We start from the raw sequence: 23,434 nt of genomic DNA, 5'->3' as shown, positions 1-23,434 counted from the left end.
AGGATTTCAGATTGTTAAGATTGCTGTAGTTATCTTTGTGGCACCTTAGCTTTCAAACCAGCTCCCAGTAAGAGTGAATTATTTTTTAAACCATTTTAAACAAGTCAGAAAATTGTATCACACTGTAAGGAATGTAGTCAAAATTCTTCCGCATGATTTTTCAGACAACTCAAATAAAAGTTATGTTAATGCTTTTTCAAACTTAACATCCCATAATGGAAAATAAGTTTTATTAAAAAAAAATTACAAAGGTTTTCTTTTCAATTGTTGGTGTTGTATAGTGATTTGGGCCACTTAATGTTCCTATTTTTCTGCTATAAATTGTAATGATATATATGTATTTTTTTCTGTGAAGAAACCATCTTTTTTGACATGTATTTAATTGAAATGCCTTTAACAACAAGTTACTGCACTGACATCTATGGGTGAAGTCTAATTAGTGATGCCATGTGCAGAAGAAGCTCTTTTGGTACAAATTTGTCTTTTGTTGCTGCCAGAAGTTTTGAAGTGCGTGTTAGAGCTCAGCCCTGATGTTTATATCTAAGCAGCCCTGTTGGTAAGTGGATGATGTGTACCTGGGTATTGGTGCAAGGTCTGGAAGGCCCAGCTGCAAGGCCTTCCCATTTTGTGTCACTCCAGTTGTTAATGTAAGCATATTCAGTAAGAACTGAGAATGCTGCCAACGTTTTTTTATAGCCAGTCAAAGCTTCAGGAGTGAAGCCTTTAGAGGAATGCATTCCCACAGCTATCTGGCGACCAGGTTAAAATAAGAACATTTCTTAGCCCAGAAGGCTTTGTCTTGGCATCTCTTTGTTCATGTAAACAAGATTATCTTTGATAATGTGAAGACACACTTGAAATACCTTTGTTTTACATACTTGGATGAGCAGTGAGTTGACCTGTACTTGTAAATATTTTCTGTTTCAGTATCCCTATCCAACTGGCTGTTGTAACTTTATAGGGGATCAGTAGTTTATTCAAAATTTGAAGTAACAATAAACCATCTGAATTTTAAGTTTAAAATACAATTTTAGGACTGATATGGTTTACAGAGAGTTCAGAAGATGAGTTCAAAACAGATACATCTTCTGCAGTTCCAGTAACATTTCATTAATAAAACCATGATAGCAACATCTTTGGCCATAGCAGAGGAGTTGGAACTAAAAGATCCTTAAGGTCCCTTCCAACCCAAAATTTTCTGTTTCTGTGTTTCTGCGATAATTTTTGGCATAGTCATATAACTCTTGCGGACTGCAACAGGAGCTGTGTGTGCAAGGTTTGTAATTCCTGTATTCTTTGTTGGCATCTCACTGTGCTCTCAATCATTAGCTGTCTCTTCAAACAATTTAATAGGTGAACTTTAAAGTACATGTGTAAAATACGTGAAATAAGGTGGTTTTATCTTGTAACAAGTGTATATACTTTTTAACATGTGAGGCACAGAAGAAGAGGTCATTGCAGCTTAATTCAATCTCAGTTCAGTCTGGTTGGCTCCTGGCTTTTGGTGGCTATTGGCCAGGTGAAGTCTTGATTTCATCTTGACTGCCAGCCAGCCATCTCCTTGAGCTTTCAGTGCTTAATAACCTTGTTTAGGAAATGAACAGAAAGATCATAGTGCCTTCATATTGTCTGGAGTAAACCATAATTTCCATGCCAGATTTAAAAATAGAATGCAATAAATAAATAAATAATTGGGTTTTTTTCTCTTCTTCATCAGGATATGTCAGCTCGAGGATCATCTTCACAGCTTCCTAAACCTTTTGATCCTGAGCCAGTAGCTAAATATGGCACACTGGATGTGACTTTTGACTATGACTCACAGGAACAGAAGCTTTTGGTGACAGTGACAGCTGTCACAGACATTCCAACATACAGCAGGACAGGTGGAAGCTCGTGGCAAGTACACCTAGTTCTTCTCCCTATAAAGAAGCAGAGAGCAAAAACCAGCATCCAGCGGGGACCGTGCCCTGTCTTCACAGAGACATTCAAATTTAATCACGTCGAGTCTGAGATGATTGGGAATTATGCAGTTCGCTTTCGACTGTACAGCGTACGGCGCATGAAAAAGGAGAGGATTGTGGGAGAAAAGATTTTTTACTTGACAAAATTGAATCTTCAAGGGAAGATGTCAGTGCCAGTGATACTGGAACCTTCTTACAGTCTGCCTGTAAGTATTAAATGAGGCAGAATAAGAATGCAGTGAGATACAGTGTCCTGAATTCTGAATAAGAATAGTGTGTGTATTTATAGAGTCGTCACATCCACTCAGTTTTTTGAACAATCGTAGCACTGCATTAGCACAATGAAAATTTCCTTGGAGCTTCTGTAAGTACGTTCACTTTCCACCTGCAAAAGCTGGCCCTATTTTTCCTTTCAATTACTTAGAAATTTACAGTCCATAAATAGCGATATAATGGTGAATGTATGTTTCCTTGCATATAGATATGTATATGTATATAATAGTATTATCTTTACCACCTGCAGCACTTCTATTTAAAAAAAAAAAAAAAAAAAAAACCACACTAGAGTGGGAAAAAAAAAAAAAAAGAAGCTATACTAGCAAATGTCCTCCATCTGTTGCAACTAAGTCTTGGTTGAAAATAGGTATTTTCCTTGAAAGAAAGAAAGAAAGAAAAGAAAGAAGAATTTTGAGAGTATAAAGCAATTTTTAATAACTTCACTTTAGAACCTTGGAAATAATTGATTTCTGGTTCAGTCTGAAGTGAAAAGTAGATGAAACTGAAAAGGATATTTTCTGAAAAAAAAACCCTACCTATCTGATGAACAAAATTATTTTTGTACCCCAAATAATATTTCTAATAAAACAAAGCAGCAGTAATTAAGGATAAACATAGGTATCATTATCAATTAACACAGAAGATCACTAAACTGGCAGTGATCACCATCTTCTTTGTTGTTTTTGTAAGAATTTAAGAATGCTTTTGTCCAGAAAGAGAATGTTTGTCATGTTGTGGTCTGGGCATCCTAGACTAGGATTGCTTGAGTGTTCCTTGCTTGAGCATGTGTGCTATATTACAAATATATTGTGGGAAGAAAAAATTATGATTATCAAGGACATCCATATTTGGTCATTGTATGCATTTTGTGGTTTGGTTTTTTTTTTCTTTTTAACAGTTGATAAAAGAAAAAGAGGGGGGGAAGAGAAAGAAAGGAAAATATTTTTTTAGGTGAAGCAAAGCAATTAATTTGTTCTGCACTTTGAAAAATAAGTTTGGATTGATCAAAATGGCATTTCTGGTGAACATGAGTATTGCTAAAGACTCAAAATAAAAGGCTGTTGTATTTAATGACTGCAAATATACTCATTAGTAAAAGCTGAGGTTAAATCATGGATCTGGTGGAGGATCAACTGACGATAGAGCAGATTCCTCATGGTTCCTTAAGAAGCACAAATCAGTCTAGCCCAAGGATTAAATGGCTCACCTCTCTAGAGCAGATTTTCTTAGTGAAAAGTTCGCTAGTTTCACAGCTTGGAAAAAAGTACCCCATGACCCAAAACATTGAATATTCTGAAGTACTTGCTTAATGTCTGTGTTTTCCGTAGGTTTGTGTATAAAATTTACTAAAATCAGTGGAAAAGGGCAGTGAATGGGCCGTGTGTGTAATTGATTGGCGTATCCCACATGTGCACTGGTTATTCTTCAGTATTATCTTCTTGAAGTTTTGTGATAGGCAGAATAAAAACAAGTCCCATGAGGCATGAAAGATGATAACGTTATTTCTTATTTTCTATTGTGGTAAGACATGGTGTGTCAGCATTTTTCGCGTCTCATTTTTTCGGGGCTGGAACAAGAATAAGGAATTTTGGTAGAAAGTGAAGGGACCTTTCAGAATTTGTTGTTGTAACAGGATTTCAGCAATTCTACCTGTTCTGGAAAGAATCCTTCAGAGTCGTGATAGTTTAAAAGAGAGTCAATAGTCTTCTGGAACTATGCAAAACAATTTTTAAGCCTTTGGGAATTCATTAATTTCTGAGTTTATAGGTGTTTTTATCTTATCATTTATAGCCAATATAGTAATTTTTTCAGTGAGCAGGTTTATTGCAGGATTTAACATCTGTTTGTTTTGCAAGAGTGTTAAAATTCATTGTGTTTTTAGGATGTATAACTGGAAGTGAGGGGCATCCTCGGGCTCTTGAGCTCAAGCCCTGGTTACTCAAAATACCCAGGTCATCTTGATCACAAAATTGTGAATTTTCATCTGAAAACATCAGGTTGTTTTGTTTGCAACCTGAATTTCTTCATGGCCAAGTTATTAGCGTTTGTTCTTCTGCCAGCATTGGCCTTGAGCTTAATTAGTTCCTACCCTTCTCAGGTGTTTGCCTCTGGGTATATTTATACACATTGATTGTATTCCTTTTTAACTGTCCTTTTACTAGAATAAACTGACAGTCTGTATGTACAACTAATCATAAATGTCAGGCAGGAGTTATTTAACAGGATAAGGTAAGTGCTGTTTGAATTTGTAGATATCCAGTTGCTCAAGGATATTAGTAATTATAAGATCCATGTTGAGGCACATTCTGCATTCAGAATTAAATTTGCCTTGTTCAATTGCAGAGGGTTTTGTTGCTGAGAAGTGTTTATATGTGACAGCTTTTTTATGAAGATATTTCTTGGACACATGACAGGTGTCCTATTTTTTCAACTGCTTCTCATTATGTAGATTTTATATACTAAATATACCTTCTGTCACTGAAACTTCCTAATCCATTGAATATCTATGCTAATCTCTTCTGCAGAAATGTATTTTATTTCCTTCTGTCTGTGCCTGATATTATATTAATGTATTTTATTAGCTAATCGTATGCCTTCTCATTATATAAGAACAGTTTGTATCCTGTGAAGTTCTGTATTTTTTCAGTGATACCTTAAAGCTGTACACAAGGGAATCTGGCTAAAGGTAGATCAGCAAGTCCAGTGCCTTTCAAACATAGTGGCAGGATGACATGAATAGGGCTTGTAAGTCTCTGGTTATTGTTAAAATGTCAACAAATGAATGTCGTGGTGAAGACATGATACTAGTATGTTCCTTAAATAGGTTTCAAAGCACACATGGCTTCAAATTTACAAATACATTCACAAAATATTATTTTCACCCAAGATTTCACCCTGTTTCTCTCCTTCCCACATTGTGCATAATGTCTTGCATTAGCAGCTATTATCCCGTCCCGTTGCCATTTGTCTTTAACAGCCCTGTGTTGCTGCAGTTCTCCCACATAACAGGGAATTCCTCCTCAGCCCCCTTATTTATCACACGTTTTCTCCCAAGTTCAGGGAGAATGAGGATGAAGCGGTGAAACCAATATGAGTTGGGCAGAATGCAACTGTTATCTGAGACTGTGTCCCTTTAAGATTTAATAGAAATTGTCCTTGCATCAAATGTTTAATAGCAGAGGTGTGTGTACATTGTGGTTTTGTCAGGGTATAGTTTGTGTAGGAAGATATTTGTCAATGCTTTCAGAGAAATTTTTCCTTTTAGTACAGCTGAAGACAAATTTTTCTTCACCCACCTTGGAGTCTAGAAAAGCTGTTTACTCCTCTTCAGGAAATCCCTGTGGACCTGTTTTTAGTTACTCTTCGTTCTCACCCAGAGAAATTTTCCTGACAGTGAAAAACAGCCTCTAGTATGCGATTATAAAAACATATAAGCAGTTTATTGAGTGAAATCTGTTTGGAAAAGATCAAAGAAACATGGGTAATCCCATTCACCATTCCATAGGTTGCTTTTTGGTGTAGAGTAACAGCAATCAATCATGGTTTTTATTTTGTGATTGATTTGGGAAGTACTGTTTGGGTGACCGAAACATACCTCTTGCTGCTAAGAAAATCTAGTAATCATTCATTATGTATCATCAAATTACAAGGTGTTTACTGGGAAGAATTAAATTTCTTTTTCTTTCTTTCTGTAGCATTCTCCATTTCTAACATCTTGAACTTCCAGTGTGATCCCCATAACAAAGAATCAACAGTGTAGGCAGTCATAGGTGTTTAAAATATTATTTTATACATCTTTACTATAAAGGTCCCGAGTGTCTGGATAATTATTTTAATTAGTATTTTTGAGTGATGGCAATTATGCATGCGGCATATAAAAATGCTCATTCTTGCACACACACACATGCACTCCTCACTATGAGGAGAGTGGTTCATCATTTAGTGTGCACTGGTTTATGCACTGTGCTTAAGGCCGTTATTTCATGTTGGCCTTTATGTGTGGCCATGTCTTGAGTATTCCTTGTTATGTTTATCAGCTCATAAACTTTGCAGGAATAAATGCTTTCAGAGTGGCATTTCTTTTGGGGGTATTCTTGTCCATTATAGAGTCAAGCTGTCAGGTTTTGTGCACACAAAGTAGAAGAGTCACTACTAGTGACCTTACTACTGTGCTCTTATGGCATGATCTATCCAGCATTGTTTTTGGAAGGCTAAATACTGAAATTCATATGTATAAATAGAGCTTTATTAGATACCAGTATGATACTTTAGGCTGCTAATAAGAAAAATGACTAAGACTTGTCTAGGGAAGAAACAAAAAGACAAAATATTTTGTTCTTAGTATTTTAACTGGAATTCTACCTAAAATGAAGACTTCCTATGTGATTAAATATAAATGCTCTTGGCTAGCTTGCATAAATTATGTCCATCAAAGTGAGAGACAATTATATTTAAACTCTGAGCACATTTCATCTCAGGAATATCTTCCTCAATTCATCTGAGTTAGTGGTAGTAATACACAGAAAATCAGAATTGATCCTTTGATACAATAAGAAAGATGACTCCTGCCGATTTCTCTCAAGAAAGTTATTAGGTGATTGGAAGATGGTGATAATGTTAGTGAGCCTGCAGGAGAACTTGGCAGTACTTGGCAAACAAAGCATTTCCCCTGTGTTTGGCTGCTCATGTAACATTGCATGGCAGTACTGGCAAGCAGCAGTCCTTGTCTTCTCAGTGTTGTTTGTGGCTGGGGGTAAAAAACATTGACTTCCAACTCCCTTGCTAATACAGATGGGAATCAAGTTCCTCCATGGGTAGCCAGATCTATTACCATAACCCTGAATGTAGGATACTGAGAGAATTTTTTGAAGTCAGCAATGTAAAGAATTTCATCTAGACGTCAAAATCATCACTTGGTCACACAGAGTAAAATAACAATTTGAAAGCAGGCATGCTTTGCCATCCTTTAATGAGTTGCTTTGAAGAAGTTACTTACTCAATTTGGTCCCTACAGTCTTTGATATTTGCAAATTATGGAAGCTATGTTTCAGGTGTGGTATTACTATTTTGAATGTACGATGATGCTTTTCAGCTTCTCAAGTGCCTCCAGTCGAATGGCAGGCTGTGAATGACTGTTCTAGATTAACTCACAATGATCCTCTTGAGCAATACCCTTAGTCAGAAAAGCCAGTCCATCAGTGGCAAACATATTGTCTAGGATTTTGTCTCTTTTTGATCATCTTTAAAAAAATAAAATAGATAAAACTTATCAATACATAATGCTAAAAAAGTGAGATTCTATCATTCTCTGTTGTAAAAGTATGGTCTCCCAACCTGGACTGTGATTTCTAAGAGCTGTAAGGAAAATAATTATACTGTACATTTCCCAGAAGTGAAAGTTTAGAAGTTAAAAGTAAAGATTAACAAGGTTGTCCCTTGTATGAAATTTCCACTCTTGACGACTATGAGCTGCTGCTTAAACCTTTCTCAAGCAACTCTTTCAGTGGAGGTACATTCTTTAACTTATCAACTCAATTGAAATTTCTGGTTCCCTTAGGGATGCTGAATTTCCCAAATATTTTGTTTTCTTATGATTTTGACTCTTCTTGTTTGTATATATATATGTACATAGAAATATCTTCTCACATTTGTTACTGTCTACCAAGAAAACTAGGAAAGGTCAAAACACAGAATTAGTTCTATTTGCAGTTTTGACCACCCTTCAGCAAAAGCATGTGCACCATTTTCTTCAATTTATTTCCATTGAGGGAAGTCCTAATTAGACATTTTGCACAAGCAGGTAAAGTCACCTAGTCTGCAAATTCATAATGCGTGTTGTTGTGGAACTTTTGAATTAGTTTTTGATTTGCTGGATGATTCTTTGTATTACTCTGCTGGACCTTACAGTATAACATAAATCATCTCCGTTATCATTCTTCATTTCAGACTTGAGGATCTTCAGGTAATCACTTCTTTTTTATATTCAAGCAGCATGTACTTGGTATCAGATAATCATTTCTGTTCATAGGGTGCCCTTAGCAAGGGATCCTTTTAGTCATAGTGTGTCAGCCTCTTGTCAGGTTTGCCCTTTATATCATTTGACCTTGAGCTGAATCTTTCCCAACTCCTGTCTTTCTGTTGGGCTTAATCAGCTGTCAGCTGGCCTCAGGAGAATCCAGTTTATCTTTTTGCTTTCTTTTATTTTTTTGTGTCAGATAGCTCTATGAATTGAAGCAGATCCCTTCTGACTGGAAACACCTAGTGGTCCTCTGATCATGAGATTAAATGTGACCTGAGCAAATCAAAAGGGCACTACTAGCAATTGTTAATCACAAAGAGTTTACCTGACAAATACATTCTAAATGTACAGTTAATGATATGGGTTTGTTCATTGTGAAAAATAATTGCATATATTTTTATGCAATCAAATACTAATCCATAGATTGACTACTCATAAATTGTGCTTACTGTTTGATTGCTGAATCGTTCTCTTTACCCAGACTGAAAGGGTGTAATCAAGAGAAAAATGAAATTATTTGCCATTGATCTCCCCAATGAGCATAGACTCAATCCAGCTGGACAGAGCATTGTCATTTAAAGAAGTCTCGTGTTGGAAGCTGTCCTACAGTAACATCTCCATGCTCTTATATATTTGACTGGGAGTAAAGAGAGGGGGATGTGTGAGTGGATGTGGGTGGGAGCTGTTAGCATAGCTTCATCAGGAATGCAGGTAAAATGTCTGCATTTTGTGTCAGATGTTATTACCTACATTGCTAACACAAATACCTAACAGCTTTTAGTGCTTGAATGTTTCTTTATGTACCTGTCTTATCACAGAAGACAGAATTCGATAACAAAAGGCCTCTTTGCCTCTTTTCCTCCCCTGGCCCATGGCTGTATAAAAAGCTGCTAGACTTCTGCAGTTTAAAAACAGTACTTTTGCAAATGCTATAGATTCCATTGTAGGGTCATTTCCAATTGCCTCCTCCAACTGCTGCTTGGGTCTCCTTTGCAAGTTTCAAGCCCATTATGTCTGTGGAACAACCAGGTGACCTTTTCTCATCTGCCAAGGGTGTTATTTCACTACAGACTAATAGAAGTTACAGAAAACTTAAAATGTTTTCCTTTCAGTAGAAAATTAATCTTTTGTTCTGCGGAGCTGGTAATTGGAAAAAATTTAGGCACAAAGTACTAACAGCAAATTCTCCTGAGATCAGAAAAACAACACAGAAATCTCTCGAACTAGTTCAAAATCTTTCAGAAAAGTTGAGTGTTGATTTGTGATTATTAAGAATATGTATATTTAATTTTGTTATTTTAATATTACTGCTAAATTATAGTATCTTAAATTTGAATCCAAGCCTTTCTTTGTCAATACAGTAGTCTTACTAGAAATCCCACAAAGATTTTCATTTTTTTTAAATTAATTATTTTAAATTATTTTGAAATTAAAATTTCTGTATTATCATAATGTATCTTAGGAAGTTTGTTGTAGTGTCTATGATAAATTAAAGCTGTGTATAGAATTTTTAAGGTTTTAGTACTTTGAATGTAGTGAATCAAAGAATTATAATTTGATCTTAGTTTTTCAGTGTTCCATCTGTGTGAAAATGATGTGGTTTTTAGAATTCTGCATCAGAAGTTTTTCTCTCTTGAGAGTAAAAATGGGGTAGAGCAAAAGCTTTTGATGAGAAGTGGGAATATTATAATTTCAGATAATTTGATTTTCAACTGCATTGATAGTATTTAATAATCAAAACAATCCATATTTTATGTGAGTACCATTGATATTGAGTGGATTTATTTGCTAAAATTGGAATTTTTGACTAGGAAGTCCTGGAATATTTAAAGTATGCCATTTTACCCAAAATAAATATTTTTTTTCCCCCTAAGATCAAGTTGCATAATGGAAAGATTATTAGACTATTTAGTTTCATGTTTGTGATTTAAATTGACTTAGTAATGCTGTAAAGTGTTAAGTACATGAATAAAAATGCACATTATACTTAATTGGGATATGCTTCAAGGAAGCTATTAAGCAAAAACCCAAATAATTACCTGTCATAGATAATGATACTTTCCTAAACTTGAATCTTTGTGATATGCTTAAAACTATATGTTTCAATGTTTGCAAGTTCAGGCTATAAATTTAAAGCAAAATAATGATAACTGTGTGTTCTCCTAATTTCACAGTTCTTCTAATTTCACAGCGGGCTTTAAACTTTGAGATTCCTAATTATTTTGCATCTCTTCATTTTCAGGGCTGAGTTCCTCAGGTGGTTTAAGTTCTCTTTCCCAGGAATGATCTTGATATTTTTTTCAACAGCATTTTAGCTTTGAAACGTTTAAAGTATCTGGTGCTGAAGCCACTAATGAAGGATGTGGAGCCCCTAGGTTTGGTTTTCTCCTCTTGAGAGCTGGTTTGGAGCCCCTGTGGGGCTTGGGTGCTCTCCTCACCTCAGCAAGCTCAGAAGGGAATGTGAGCTTCAGGGTTAACCCTAGGGTGGTGATTGAGAGAGATAAATGCTTTCATCTAAAAACTGTTGGAGACCTGGATTGGGGGCCCCCTTTTCTAGGATTCATATTTTCTTCCCTAACCTCTCAGTTGTATTGATCTAGAAGTAGAAAAAGTAATGTCTAAAAAAATTCTTTAAGAGATCAGTGGTATAACATTAACATTTAAAATTGGAGAGAGACATTTTGACAAGTAACATGCTGTGAATCAGATTTTTGTTGCTGAAGGATTGTCAGCAAGGTTTCATCTCTTCTGTGTATATTTTGAAAAGCCAAAAGAGTCAGATTCTTATTTCGTAAGCCTACAGAGATATGATTGTAACCTGGTCATTGAGGAAAATGAACTTTTAACTGCTTTGAGAGCATGGCCACATTATTCCCTGTCATTAACTCCAGTTGGCTTAAGAGCAGAAATTATAAGCAGAAATTAGAAATTCAGGGTATAAAAAATAACAGTAGGAAATGAATATGTAAGTAACAAATATGGTGTTTCCATGGAATTATGGGGAAGGAAGACAAATAAATACATTTTACATATTTTACCATGGATGCAAATAGATAATTCTCTATGTTGTAAGAGGGGAGAGAAAAACACTATTGAAAATACTTCTCAGGGGCTGAAGTCTGACATCATGCATTCTGTGTGTTCATGTCCCCTCATGTGGTATGAGGGGAAAAAAGAGTGTTCTTTTTTTGATTGCCAGCTTTTGTACAATGGGAACATATGAAATACAAAGCCTGCTTAATGGGAATGGTTTTTATTATATATTTATTAGGAAGTAATGTCTCTTCCCCAGATAATATATGCAAAGAAGTCATCAAGGACAATAGTTTGGAGAATTAGTAATTAAGTTTTTGTAGAATATGACACATACTACTTTTACAATCCAGTGGAAAGCAGCAATTCTTGTAAGTGTTGATCAAATAAAATCAGACTAACTTTATTACAAAGTACTATCCTGTGGTTTATATGGGAAAGTTTAGGTCCTTTGCACATAGCTTTGTATTAGACAATTCAAAAGCTGAACATTTTTTATATACTGCTGTAAGACAGATATATGAACCAAATATTTGTAATAGACTTCACCTTTTTTTTGAAGTGTTTACTGTTAATAATGTATTTATAGCTAAATTGACAAAAAGGGTTCAGGATTTAGTATTAACATCCTGGAGACAACCTCAAGAGACAGTTTCTTGCACTGTAGGCAGATCAGTAACACTTTGACTGTTCGTCTAAGTTCTTAAAAATTCACATACAAGGTTTTGTGACAGTTCTCACTAGGCTCTTCTGGTGCTTCAGTGACCTTGAAAAGCCTTTGCTCTTATGGAACCTTAGTCCTTCTTTTCCCTGCTTGTTAAATTACACACAGTGTATATAAAGGATGAGAGGGAAACTTTATGAAAATAATCTTACACAGACGTTATTTCTAACAAATAGTAACTTTTGGTCTGAATCTTAAGTTTCCCATAGGGAAGCAGCAGTACCAAAGTGGGCTATGGAGAGCTTTACAGACAGCTTGAATGCAGACCTGCATGGAGGTGAAAAGCATCTGGTTGCACTGTAATGTTGTCATTGGAGCTCCATCTATACTCATGTTGTACCAATGAGCAATTTCAGTGTTGATATTTTACAATTTGGCACTTGATTTTGAAGGTTATATTTTGAGCAGGTAAAAGCGTAACTTCTTGTCTGGCTTTTTTCTTGATGAGTTTTTTAGTGCTCTTCTAGAATTCTGAGCTGTGTAAACAGAAAAACAGCCTCTAAACAGAAACTTTAATAAAGCTGTTCTTTCCAGTTCTGCTGCAGCATATGCTGTAGCACAAAGTCAGGTTACTTACCCACAGATGTTATTATCATGGAATATCTTCCTTAAAACAATGACTGGATTTCCACAATGTGAACAATAAACTGTGTGCTGGAGAAAATACTTTTCAGAAGACATCTAATAGTACTCAATATCTCTGCTTTTATTTCCTGCAAGGGAAAGTCTTTCTTTAGTTGTTGGTCTGAGCCCAGCTGATCTCAGCTGTCTCTTATGATTCTTGATTCTGGTTTCTTCTCTTCCTCATAAAATTTTTGTTTTCTTTTAAAAGAAAACTGACAGAATGCAGTCTTGCTCTCCCCTTTTCCTCAGGTCTTTTACATACCTGTCCCTAAATCCTCTGTTTTCTTCCTTGTTATAGCCACAGAAGGTATACTTTGGTTAATGTTGTTTATTTTTTTTAACTCTGTAACATCATTCTGACTTCTAATCTGCTTTGTTTTCCTTCTTAACATTTCACTTTCTCTTGTATTAGGATTTTCCAGTTCATAACTAAAAAACAGAGTATTTTTTTTAATCCATTTGCGTCAGCATGAAACAAAATGAATTGAAATTGAGGTTCTTTTAGAGTGAAAGGGAAAACAAAGTGCTGTTTAGATTTTTCCTTTAGTGAATTTAATTGCTTTATTTTAATGTCATGTCTGTGTCCCCACAGTTTTGTAGGAAGGAGATACGTAAGTTTATTATAAAATAAGGATTAAACAACATTCATTTGTTTTTCTCAAACCTGCAAAAATATTTTAGTTCAGAAAATATTGTAGCAGAATATTTAAGTTAGATGCTCTCTCCAGATTTTCATCTAGTTTACATCTACCGGTTCTTTCTGTGCAACACTTCTAAGGTACACTCATTTAGTTACATTTCCATCCACTTAGAGTTCTGAAGCATCACCTTGGTCTTCTCACCCCACCATTCAGCTGTTGGGATCCTTTTGCTTGGCCTTGAAAAAGGCAGTCTTGTCCTTCTCCTGTCTACTCAGGATTCTGCTGTAAAGGAATGGTATTTCTAGTCCATGCTTATGTAGCTTTGGAATACCACACACTGAATTTTTCAGTTGTTTTCCTGCTTCTCTATTATACCACACAGAAGCTACTTGTCTTCTCTTCCTTGGTACTTCAGGACTCATTTCCACTCAGTCGTTACTCATTTAATATTCACTGTTTCTAACAGGCTAAACCTTGGTCTGATACCCGTTGTAGTGAGTTTGACTCTGTCATAAAGTGGTTTCTAAGTCCCTCTTAGGACATCAGTAAACTGTAGAAATAAATCCCAGTTAGGAAAAGGCACTATCGTCACCTTCTCTCAGCATATCAAAGCCCTTGGAGGATTTGGGAACAATGTTACTGAGCTGCCATCTTTGTGTGGTTTTTTTTTTTTTTTTTTTTTTTTTTTTGTGTGCTTGCAGCATGGTTTCAATCAAATTTGAGACCTAAGCTTTGAACAGTGTCAGGTGGACTGTGCTAAAATTCCTGGCTCAAAAAATGATAAGGTGAATCAGCACCATGGGTATAGTGTGTTACAATTGTAAAAGACCAGAAAGCTTAAGTAATAGCTGCAGTTGTGACAGGCTGAGGTTTTCCAAGTGTGCAGTGTATACTCTGACTGCTGAATCAAGTCATCTTTCTTTTAAACTTTCCATTTTGTTCCTTCTGTTGAAGTTAGGAATCAAAGGTTTCCTGTTCTATGAATGACAAAGATCAGAGAATTAATATATACTTGTAATTAATTTTCAGCAATTAACAATTTGCAAGCAGTTTGAAATTTATTCTTGCCACTGAATAAAGAGCTTTTGGAGAAATAACCAAAGACTTAAGTTTCTGAATTTGCAGCTTGGGAGAGGAAAGTCAGAGAAATTTGTTGAGGTCCTTCTTCAGTAGTAAGAATACATTTGCTAACAATAGTTAATATTTCTTAATGAGGAGCTGGATTGCTATTTGAAACTTCTGCTAGACTTTCGGGAAATGTTCTATTGAAAAGAACTAGTTAAAATGTCAATAAAAGGGATAAAAGGGTATTGTGTCTTCTATCATTTGAGATTCTATAATGCATGTGGGCTTTATATGTCAGCTGAAGTTACTTGCTTATAAAGTTAACATTTATCTTGATGAGGATTTGTGCTATTTAGGTTTTAGGTCTGATCTTATGCCCATGTCAGCTGTTGTTGGAAATGATAGAGACATTTGGAATCTGGAAGAATCAGCTTCACAATATCATCATGACTCCTTGGAAGAGTGATGCCAGGTTCCCAAATGAGTCAAAGCATATTTGAAAAATCTGTGGACCCAATTTACACTTTTTCTGAGAGAATCATAAAGGGATGTGCTGATAATTCAAAAGTCTCTCCTCAGTTACCAAGTACATTGTCATTCCATTGGCTCCTTGCCATCCAGTTTTCTGGTTTTTTGGTACCACTCTTGTGTGCTAGTGCAAATGAGAATAGGAGCAACTATGGTGTGGTTAGCATGGCAGCATAAAGAAAGTTCATTTTTTCCTTTTTTAATGCCAATAATGAGGAGTTAAAATGATAAAAATTAGTAATAAAACCTCCCATTAAAGATGTGATGTATTCAGAATGCATGAAAGATTTTTTTGGAAGCTTTCAGGGTTGAAATTAAAGCATTGCTTCCTGAGCTTTGGATGGCATTCTTCCTTTCCCACCCAAGACAAAGGTACTATTGCAGTTCTGTGTCCCTGGATCCAGTTAAATTCCTTGTAAGCTAATTTATGCTAGACAGAGTGCATTTTTCTAATTGCATGTGTTCTGTTATTTTGCTACTCATAAATTCTCAGGCTAGAGAATAACCTTTACAAAGGATGTATAAAAATTTTCTGCATTTTATTATCTTCAAGGTTCCACTGTTGTTGTCCATTTTTTGGAAAGTAAAAGGACCAAGGTTTAATGTTTTCCAGGATGCTGACAAATTATGTTACAGGTCTTAAATTAGAAATTGAAGTAAATAGGGATCATAAAGGCTGTTCTTCATCTTCTGCTCTTATTTCTCCTTAATCATGAAGCACCTAATAATTGTTTTAATTTCAGACCACTTTATTGTTCCCTCTAACATGTGCAAATTAAGCATATATTAAGAATGTACATTTCATATTGGGTGATTTAATGGAACTTGTTATTGTGACTAAGTTGCTTTCAGAATTTTCTGTGGATTATTCTAAAAATTGACTTCCCAGTAACATCATTCCATAAGACACACAGAACTTTTAATCTGTTTTATAGGGTTGTGACTCTCAAATGAGCATGTCAGAAGTGTCCTGCAGTGAGAGTACCTCCTCTTGTCAGTCTCTGGTACATGGCTCAGCTCCAGAAATCCTCATTGGCCTCCTTTATAATGCTACAACTGGAAGATTATCAGCAGAAGTGATAAAAGGCAGCCACTTCAAAAACTTGGCAGCGAACAGACCACCCAGTGAGTGAAAATCTTTTTTCATCCTAATGCTTCTGTACTGGTGGGGCTCTTGGTAGCAAGGACTTCAATCTTATCACTTAGTCTTACCCAATCAAAATGAAATAGAGCAATCATCAACTAATCTGTTTCATGTTTTATATTTCTCGTCAGTTGGGAAATAGCAAAAATCTAAAATTCAAAATATTAATTGTAAGTTGACAAGCCTGTTTTAATTTTTCATGATGACTGACTAATAAATTACCTTTATCATAATGATTAATTGCTAAATTACTAATGCCTCACATCACAGGCCAAGAATAAAAAAGTCAGTGTTTAAAGAGAAAGTACATGCCAGTTAATATTAATATAAACATTCTGAACAGTTATTGCTGTTCCTGGAGGGGTTGATGCTGCAGTCTTTAATTGCCTATGTGCCTGCATATATGTGGTAATATATGTAATTTGGGATTGTCAGTAAAGACAAGGAGCAACCACTTGAGGCCTTTGGCATATTTACTGTACAGGAGGAATGTTCACCATCAAAAAGGGCTTGAATTGTGTCTTCAAGCATTTGTTCAAAAATATACTTCTGAAATATCTGTGAACTTCATATACTTCTTAAGTGGAGCCAGCTGGAACGTCACAGGGAGAGAATGTTATTACTATCTCTAGCTCTTTCATATAGCTTCAGAAAGTTCAGTAACAAACTTTTTTTTTTTAAACTATTTTTATTGTTTTTAAGATGGCGTGTCTGATTTACTTAAGTGCTAATAAGAAATACCTACCTGTTCCTTTTGATTTTATCAGGAGGCTCAGGTTTCAGCTACACTTTCTGGTTTTAAGCCTCAGATTAGTATGGCACTAGCAGATAATCTGCTACTGGATTATGTGTTAGGCTGCCAACATTTTGTAAGTGGTTTACACATCTCACTTTGTCTTCAGAGTTTAGGAAGTAAGCCATAGTTGATACTGATGCTCTCTCCTCTTTCTCATTTTCTTGACCCATGTTTAGTCTATTCATAGTTGGCTCACCTTACTCTGCTTTGCTTTCTCTATACTTTTCACACTGACAGAGCCAGACTTTGTTAACATGGCCAGAGAAGGAAGGCAATAGATGAATCTCTAATACTTTTATATAATTGGGTAGCTGCCCCAGAGTCACCTGTTTGGAGAAAAAGTGTAGAAACAGATGGGGAAAGCCAAAGAGGTCCAAGGACACTGGGGTGTGGGAAGAAATTAAAGGGAGAGAAGAGGTCATATGTTCCCTTAAAAGCAAAACCAGATGCTTATCTTTCTCAGAGATGGTCAGTTTTTATTTAATATTTAGAATATGCAAGGTGAGAGGGGTTCAGTGCTTGTTTTGAAAACAGAGATGCTCATTCTTATTCCCAAAATGTGCTCAGTGGGCCCCTGCTGTGTAGCTAACAGTTGTGAGTGTCACTGGGGTCAAAAATTTGTTTCAGATTGCAAGAAAGGAGCATAGAACATGGCACATAGCCCTGTAAAACCATGTTCTGTCTAACCTTTTCAGAGGGAAGAGTTTCCATGCTACCTTTTGTCCCTGTGAAGGATAGGGGAAGATTTGATATTTGTAATAACAATAGTCCAGTTCTGTTTAGGCAGATGTGGGTTCAGAGTTCTGTTTTTTCTAGAAAGCTGGAAACTAATGAACTTTCTGGGTCTGGTAAAACCATGCACAGAATATTGTGCATCCAGACTTCCCCTTTGGGCTATTTCATGCCATCCTCCTCCCCTGCCCCAGCATTGGTGGCACCTTTTCAATTCCTGGACCCAGGTCCATGCCACTGCCGTATCCCAACTCCCTGTTGAGTACATCATGGACATCTGCCAGCCTCAATCTGTGCCATCATTTCCACAAAATTAAAACTAAGGCCCGTAGGGATGGTGAGGATGGTGATGATGATGATGATGATGATGATGATGATGATGATGATGATGATGAAGAAATATCCTGTTCACATTTGTTGTTTGGACTATCAGTCCAGAATACTGAGAAGTGCTGCGAAATATATGAACAGTTCAGTTTTCATTCGTATTGAGGAACTGTGATAGAAATGGAAGCAATTACTCTTTCCCACATTTCTGTAGTCTAGGGCTTGGGAACTTGTGAATTTTTGTGAAGTGCTTCTGCAGCAAATATGAACTGAATACTAAATTTCTACTTCTTGCTAGTACATGCTCCTCTACTGCATATTTATATTGCATAGTAACTCATTTAGCAATTGAGTACAGGCAAATGGGCCAAATCCTGCAGGCAGTAACAGTGGGTGTGTTTTCTTTGTTTCTCTGTGTGACAGTTAATATTTTGCCCAAGAAAAAGATGCTTCTCAATTTTCCTTAAGGTTTACTTGAAACAGGGTATGAGCTTTTGCATATTAAATGCATGTGTGTATGCATGCGCACACACACACACATTAAATCCATAAATATGTGGATTTTAATAAGCAAGGTCTTTACATCCTAAATAGAGACCCATTGCTGAATTTCAGGTATGTGTCCCTCAGCTCTTTTTAGAGACTACATCAGAGTCATTCTTGTGCCCAAGTTCATCACTACTCAAGAACTGAAGTATTATAATCAAATATCAGTAAAATAGAAAAGTTAAGGGCAAAACCAGCTGGGTTTTTGGTTCAATTATTTTTCATTTTATTGCTTTTAATATATGAAGTTTAATTACTTTAATGTGCAGTTTTTCTAAATATGCTGGAGTTTGCATGAAAAAGCATAAGGTTTGATAAGGATACAGTGATTTTTATCCAATCTGCTATAACTTAATCATTTGGAGGATTCTTGCTATGGTAAGTGTGGCTTTGAATCCAGTGTCTATTAGTCCTAAGATAAACCATTATGTAAGCAATGTAATTTTTGTTAAAGATTACACAAAAACTGCACAAAATTTACATTTCATTAAATTTTACCTAACAATCCTTTTGTTCAGTCCTTTTTCTGATCTATAGTGCTAAGGTTTCATGTTCTTCCACTCCCATGAATAGTGTTTCCTCTTAAACTTTAACCTTTGATCCTCTCTCACCCAACTATTGACATCTGGTCATTATTTCTTTTACTGCTTTCCACCCCCCGTTGTCAGACGGACTGTTCTGTTGTCTAAAACACTTGATAGGTGGACAGGTTTATATAATCCGAGGTGAGTTCCTGTAGAAACTAATTGGATGTTGTCTTTTTCATGCAAAAGAAACCTGCCAGCAATAAAATATCCACAGCTGCCTACCATGCCAGTTTATAAAAGTACATGTTTATTTTTTGTGGCACTCTCTAATGCAAAAGTTGCATTTATCTCTGATTATGGATGTTGGGGTTTCAGTGTACCTGCAAAGTGAAAATACTCAATGTGGTTTTTTAAACATAAACTCCAACCTTTAATTGATATTATCCATTAATATAAAAAGATAGGAATAAAAATTAAATATGAAATTGTTTCATATAATTTTATATTTCCTATAATTAGTTAACTTCATGAAATGTGCATCCTTCTGTAGGAGCATGGTTTGGTGCTTTTGGTCCAATGAAATCAGATATTTAAAAATAAGGGTTTATACCCAAATGCGTATACCTATATACGCATTTGGGTATACATATACATTACGTATATATATACATAATGTGTGCTTACTACATTACTTGCATCAGCTTCTTAAATGTATGCTTAAAAGCACCATACAAGCTACTTTTTGATCATCTTGAATTATGCAAAAACTTGCTTTTCTTTAAACATGCGGTAAATGTATTCCTTCATGAATCTAGGAAATAGTAGGGGTTTTTCTATGTGTAAACTGCCATCTTTGAATGCACTTTGCTACATTTTGGTTTTCAAAATAAATAAAACTGAAAAGCCCAAAATGAGAACCACATCCATGCAGAGATTATTCTTAAGCATTTTATCCTGGCTGTTTTGATATCATTGCTGCATTTTGACATAATTTTTTTCCCACTTCATTAATTGCCTTTATTCCACTTCATTTATCCATATTCTTTGAAATTTCAATGGTATGCTTACAGTGTTGTGGCTAGCTGGAGCTTGCTAAGTGTTATTGCAATTTAAGTTTTTTTTAGATTAAACAAGGCGGGGGGGTGGTCACTGGGAAGAGGATTATGAGGTATACCTTTAACTTCACCCATGTATGTAGTGCTGGAGCTAGTTAATTTGTTAGTGTGTTTGTAATATTTTGTTTACTTGCCATCTCTCCATGTGTCTAAACTAAGCTGTGTTCAGCCATCCTGGTATACACCATATCCTTGTTCTCTGTAAATACCTCATTCTCCAAATCTTTGGTTCCAAGGTATCTGACGTTCCACGATGTGACTTCTTTTGTAGATACATATGTTAAGTTAACACTGCTGAACTCGATGGGGCAGGAGATGTCCAAATGCAAAACTTCAATCCGCCGAGGGCAGCCGAACCCCGTGTACAAGGAAACCTTCGTTTTCCAGGTGGCACTGTTCCAGCTCTCGGACGTGACGCTCATACTGTCCGTGTACAATAAGCGCAGCATGAAGCGGAAGGAGATGATAGGCTGGATTTCCTTAGGTCTCAACAGCTCAGGAGAAGACGAACTCAACCACTGGACTGAAATGAAGGAATCTAAAGGACAGCAAGTCTGTAGATGGCATACTTTACTGGAATCCTAATGGATAGCAGAAAGTGCAGCCATGGTTCTCAGGGAGCTTGTTCTCCCAGGAAGATGATCATCCCTGGTCGCAATCAGCAGATTCGTTGTGGGAGTGAAAAATGGAAATTGTGGTCAACATTCCATCGTAAAGGATGCACAACCTGCGAAATGGTGGGATTTAATACAGAATCTTCACTTGGTGTCATGAACTTCCTTGGTGTCAGAGGAGCCTTGCTGTACACAGATACGATAATGGTCCCTTCCCCATCCACCTGATGCTGTATTTGTTTGGGTTTGTTTTGTGGTTTTCAATTCAGAAACATTTTGTGCGAGGTTCTCCAAATTAATGTAAGCTCCTCCTTGTGTACCTTTTGTATTGCTTTAATACTGTAGCTTCTGACCTGCCTGCATTCAGATTAAAGGTCAACAGTTTGCACTTTCAGAAAAAGTTAATGGTCTGTAAAGCAAAAGCAAAAAAAAAAAAAAACCACTGGTGAAAGAACACTTAATAATATAGCAAATAGAAATATACTGTTGTTTTGCACTGAGTTTCTTTCCAGGAGCTTGGTAAAGTAAGTTTTTGTTTTTTGATATGCAGTTGGTTTGAAAAATACTGGCATTTGGGCATCAGGTGAACTCTGACATCAAACTAATGTTTCTTCAATTTGTGACAGGAACAAGCTCTATATATGGCAAAAAATTGGGTTTTTCCCTCTTGCCTGTACTTCTGCCTAATCCAAAGAGACCAGACCATTCGTTTGGTCCCTTCCAAAACTCCTTAGACAGGTTGTACTGTAAAACTATGTAACTTTCTGTTGAAAGCACTTCCTCTATTCATGTATTCCAATGTAGGAAGCTCATAGAGCACGACTTTACTAAAATATATTTTCATTAAACAAATTGTTACAGGTTTCTTTAAAATGTCAGCAGTTGGAAGTTAGGTTGAAAGACTGTGAAGGAAGTAGCAGCATTTGAACTACTCTGAATGAATGCAAAATACTATGGCTTTGCTTGAAACAGGTATCCATTCAGGTCTCTTGTGGGCTGTTTTAGGCATTACCATATGCTGTTTGTGGGAAGTAGAGAGCAGACCAGGGGTTTTTACCTTTCTTCTTGAAGAAGCGAATATCAGTAAGTTATTTTTCTAGTGATTTGCCAGCAATTGCACGAATGTTCACACACAAAATAGAAGTTTGCTTTGCTTATGTTCAGGTTGGGATACAGCTTTCTAATCATGCAGTTGGGAGCTGCAGTATCACCAGATAAACACTCCTGGCATCCACCAAAATTGGGGAAATATCAGTGCTTCTGAGGTTCCTATTTGTCCCAAAGCCTTTAGCTGGACTCACACTAATTTACTGACTGCTGAGTCTAATCCATGTTGCTAAAATTATAAATTACCAAGTAAATGTATTTTTAAAAAGCTTTCCAATTTAAATATTCTTTTTGCTTGTAATTACAAGTTTTGATTAATTTTAATTGTTCCTGTAAAGAAAACAAGCAATTTCTTTTTTCTTATAAATGATGGTAATGTCTTACTAATATGACACCTCACTGACTGTTGTAGCACTTGGTGGGTAGAAGAGTAAAGTGTTGGATTTTGTTGAGACAATTAGTGTTAGTCTCAAGTGTTCTCATTAGGGCAGATGTGTTCCTCTTGAATTCCTTTATAATGCCTTTGAACAATCCTGGCTTTGGGGTATACAGACAGTCAAGTACAGTGAGGCTGGGGATAGTGTGTATGCTGTAATAAAGATATTTCACATGGTTTTCAAATTCTCACACTATTTAACAATTTCATTAAGTCCTTTTTAAAGGATTTTGTAATTCCATGTCTTGGTTTATTTGGTGTCATTAGAGTGATTTATTTGCAGAGCCAGGCTTTCAGTTTTTGTTGATTTAAAGACTTAAACATTATTACAGACCTTTGGTTTTTGGGTTTTTTTCCTCCTGATACTGCACTGCTGCTTCATTTACAGAAGCTTTTTTACTAAATACAAATAATGCAAAAACTTTCTTTAAACAAGAATGGTCTTGCAGTAATACAATGCAAGTTGTCTCTCTCAGTCAGTTTTGTTAGTCCAGTTTAAGAAATGTAATGTTGAGTGTAGAATTTAATAAAAAATCAGCATTAATTTAATATGCATAAGGAAAATGCTCCGATTTTCCCAATCTTTGCAGCTTTCCATATTATAGAAGCAATGACGTAGAAGCTGTTGTGAAGCAGTTTTTCTTTGGATGTGGAAGTGGTTTTATCTATTCTGTTTGTGGATATTTAGATGCTCTTTCCTAAAACTGAAAATTGATGGTTGTCTCTTTGTACAGGTTTTGTTATTTAAAATGTACAATATTGAACAGCAAGAACTGGGTCAGGTAATTCCAGTGGAGAACATACTTAACATCATCACTGAACAAATGAAGAAGTCAGTTTGGAAGGTGCAGCAAATAACCTCTTACAGAACCAAACTAAACAAAACAGTGTCATGATGTGGGTTTCTGTTTGTAGGTTGCGTTGCTTCAGCATTGCATTTCACCATTTAGATTTCCAAGGCACTGAAATCTTAATTTAGACACAACAGAGATTGTTGTACTCTGTGTTGGGCTCATTTGGGAAGAGGAATCTCTCTCTAGGACTTTTCCTAAAGTATTCGGGACCAGTCTGTGCTTCAGAGAAGAAGGATTGGTTTATTTGGATTTATACTGTACAGAGGCTAGAAACTGAATGTTTAAAGAATGGAAATGAATGTTTAATTTTGACACAGTAGAACATGGATTTGCTGTGCAAAACCACTCACACCAGTAACTGGGTT

The 23,434-nt window shown here is 36.0% G+C and overlaps 1 protein-coding gene across 1 annotated transcript in view; it reads left to right on the top strand.

Annotated features, from left to right (window-relative positions):
- The window catches only part of SYT14 (synaptotagmin 14), a 79,421-nt gene extending 58,304 nt beyond the window's left edge, over window positions 1-21,117 (top strand). Inside the window, exons 6-9 of the mRNA XM_041477268.1 lie at window positions 1,718-2,167; window positions 15,807-15,996; window positions 19,085-19,141; window positions 20,330-21,117. Of these exons, the coding sequence (XP_041333202.1) occupies window positions 1,718-2,167; window positions 15,807-15,996; window positions 19,085-19,141; window positions 20,330-20,643 (1,011 nt within the window). The 3' untranslated portion in view covers window positions 20,644-21,117. The remainder of the gene's footprint in view (window positions 1-1,717; window positions 2,168-15,806; window positions 15,997-19,084; window positions 19,142-20,329) is intronic.
- Window positions 21,118-23,434: the final 2,317 nt, after the last annotated feature.

Source organism: Pyrgilauda ruficollis, unplaced genomic scaffold (genome assembly GCF_017590135.1).
Source record: "Pyrgilauda ruficollis isolate IOZ18807 unplaced genomic scaffold, ASM1759013v1 scaffold4, whole genome shotgun sequence".
NCBI classification, from domain to species: domain Eukaryota; kingdom Metazoa; phylum Chordata; class Aves; order Passeriformes; family Passeridae; genus Pyrgilauda; species Pyrgilauda ruficollis.
The sequence above is the reverse complement of the archived record's forward strand: the minus strand, read 5'-3'. Positions and strand labels throughout refer to the sequence as shown.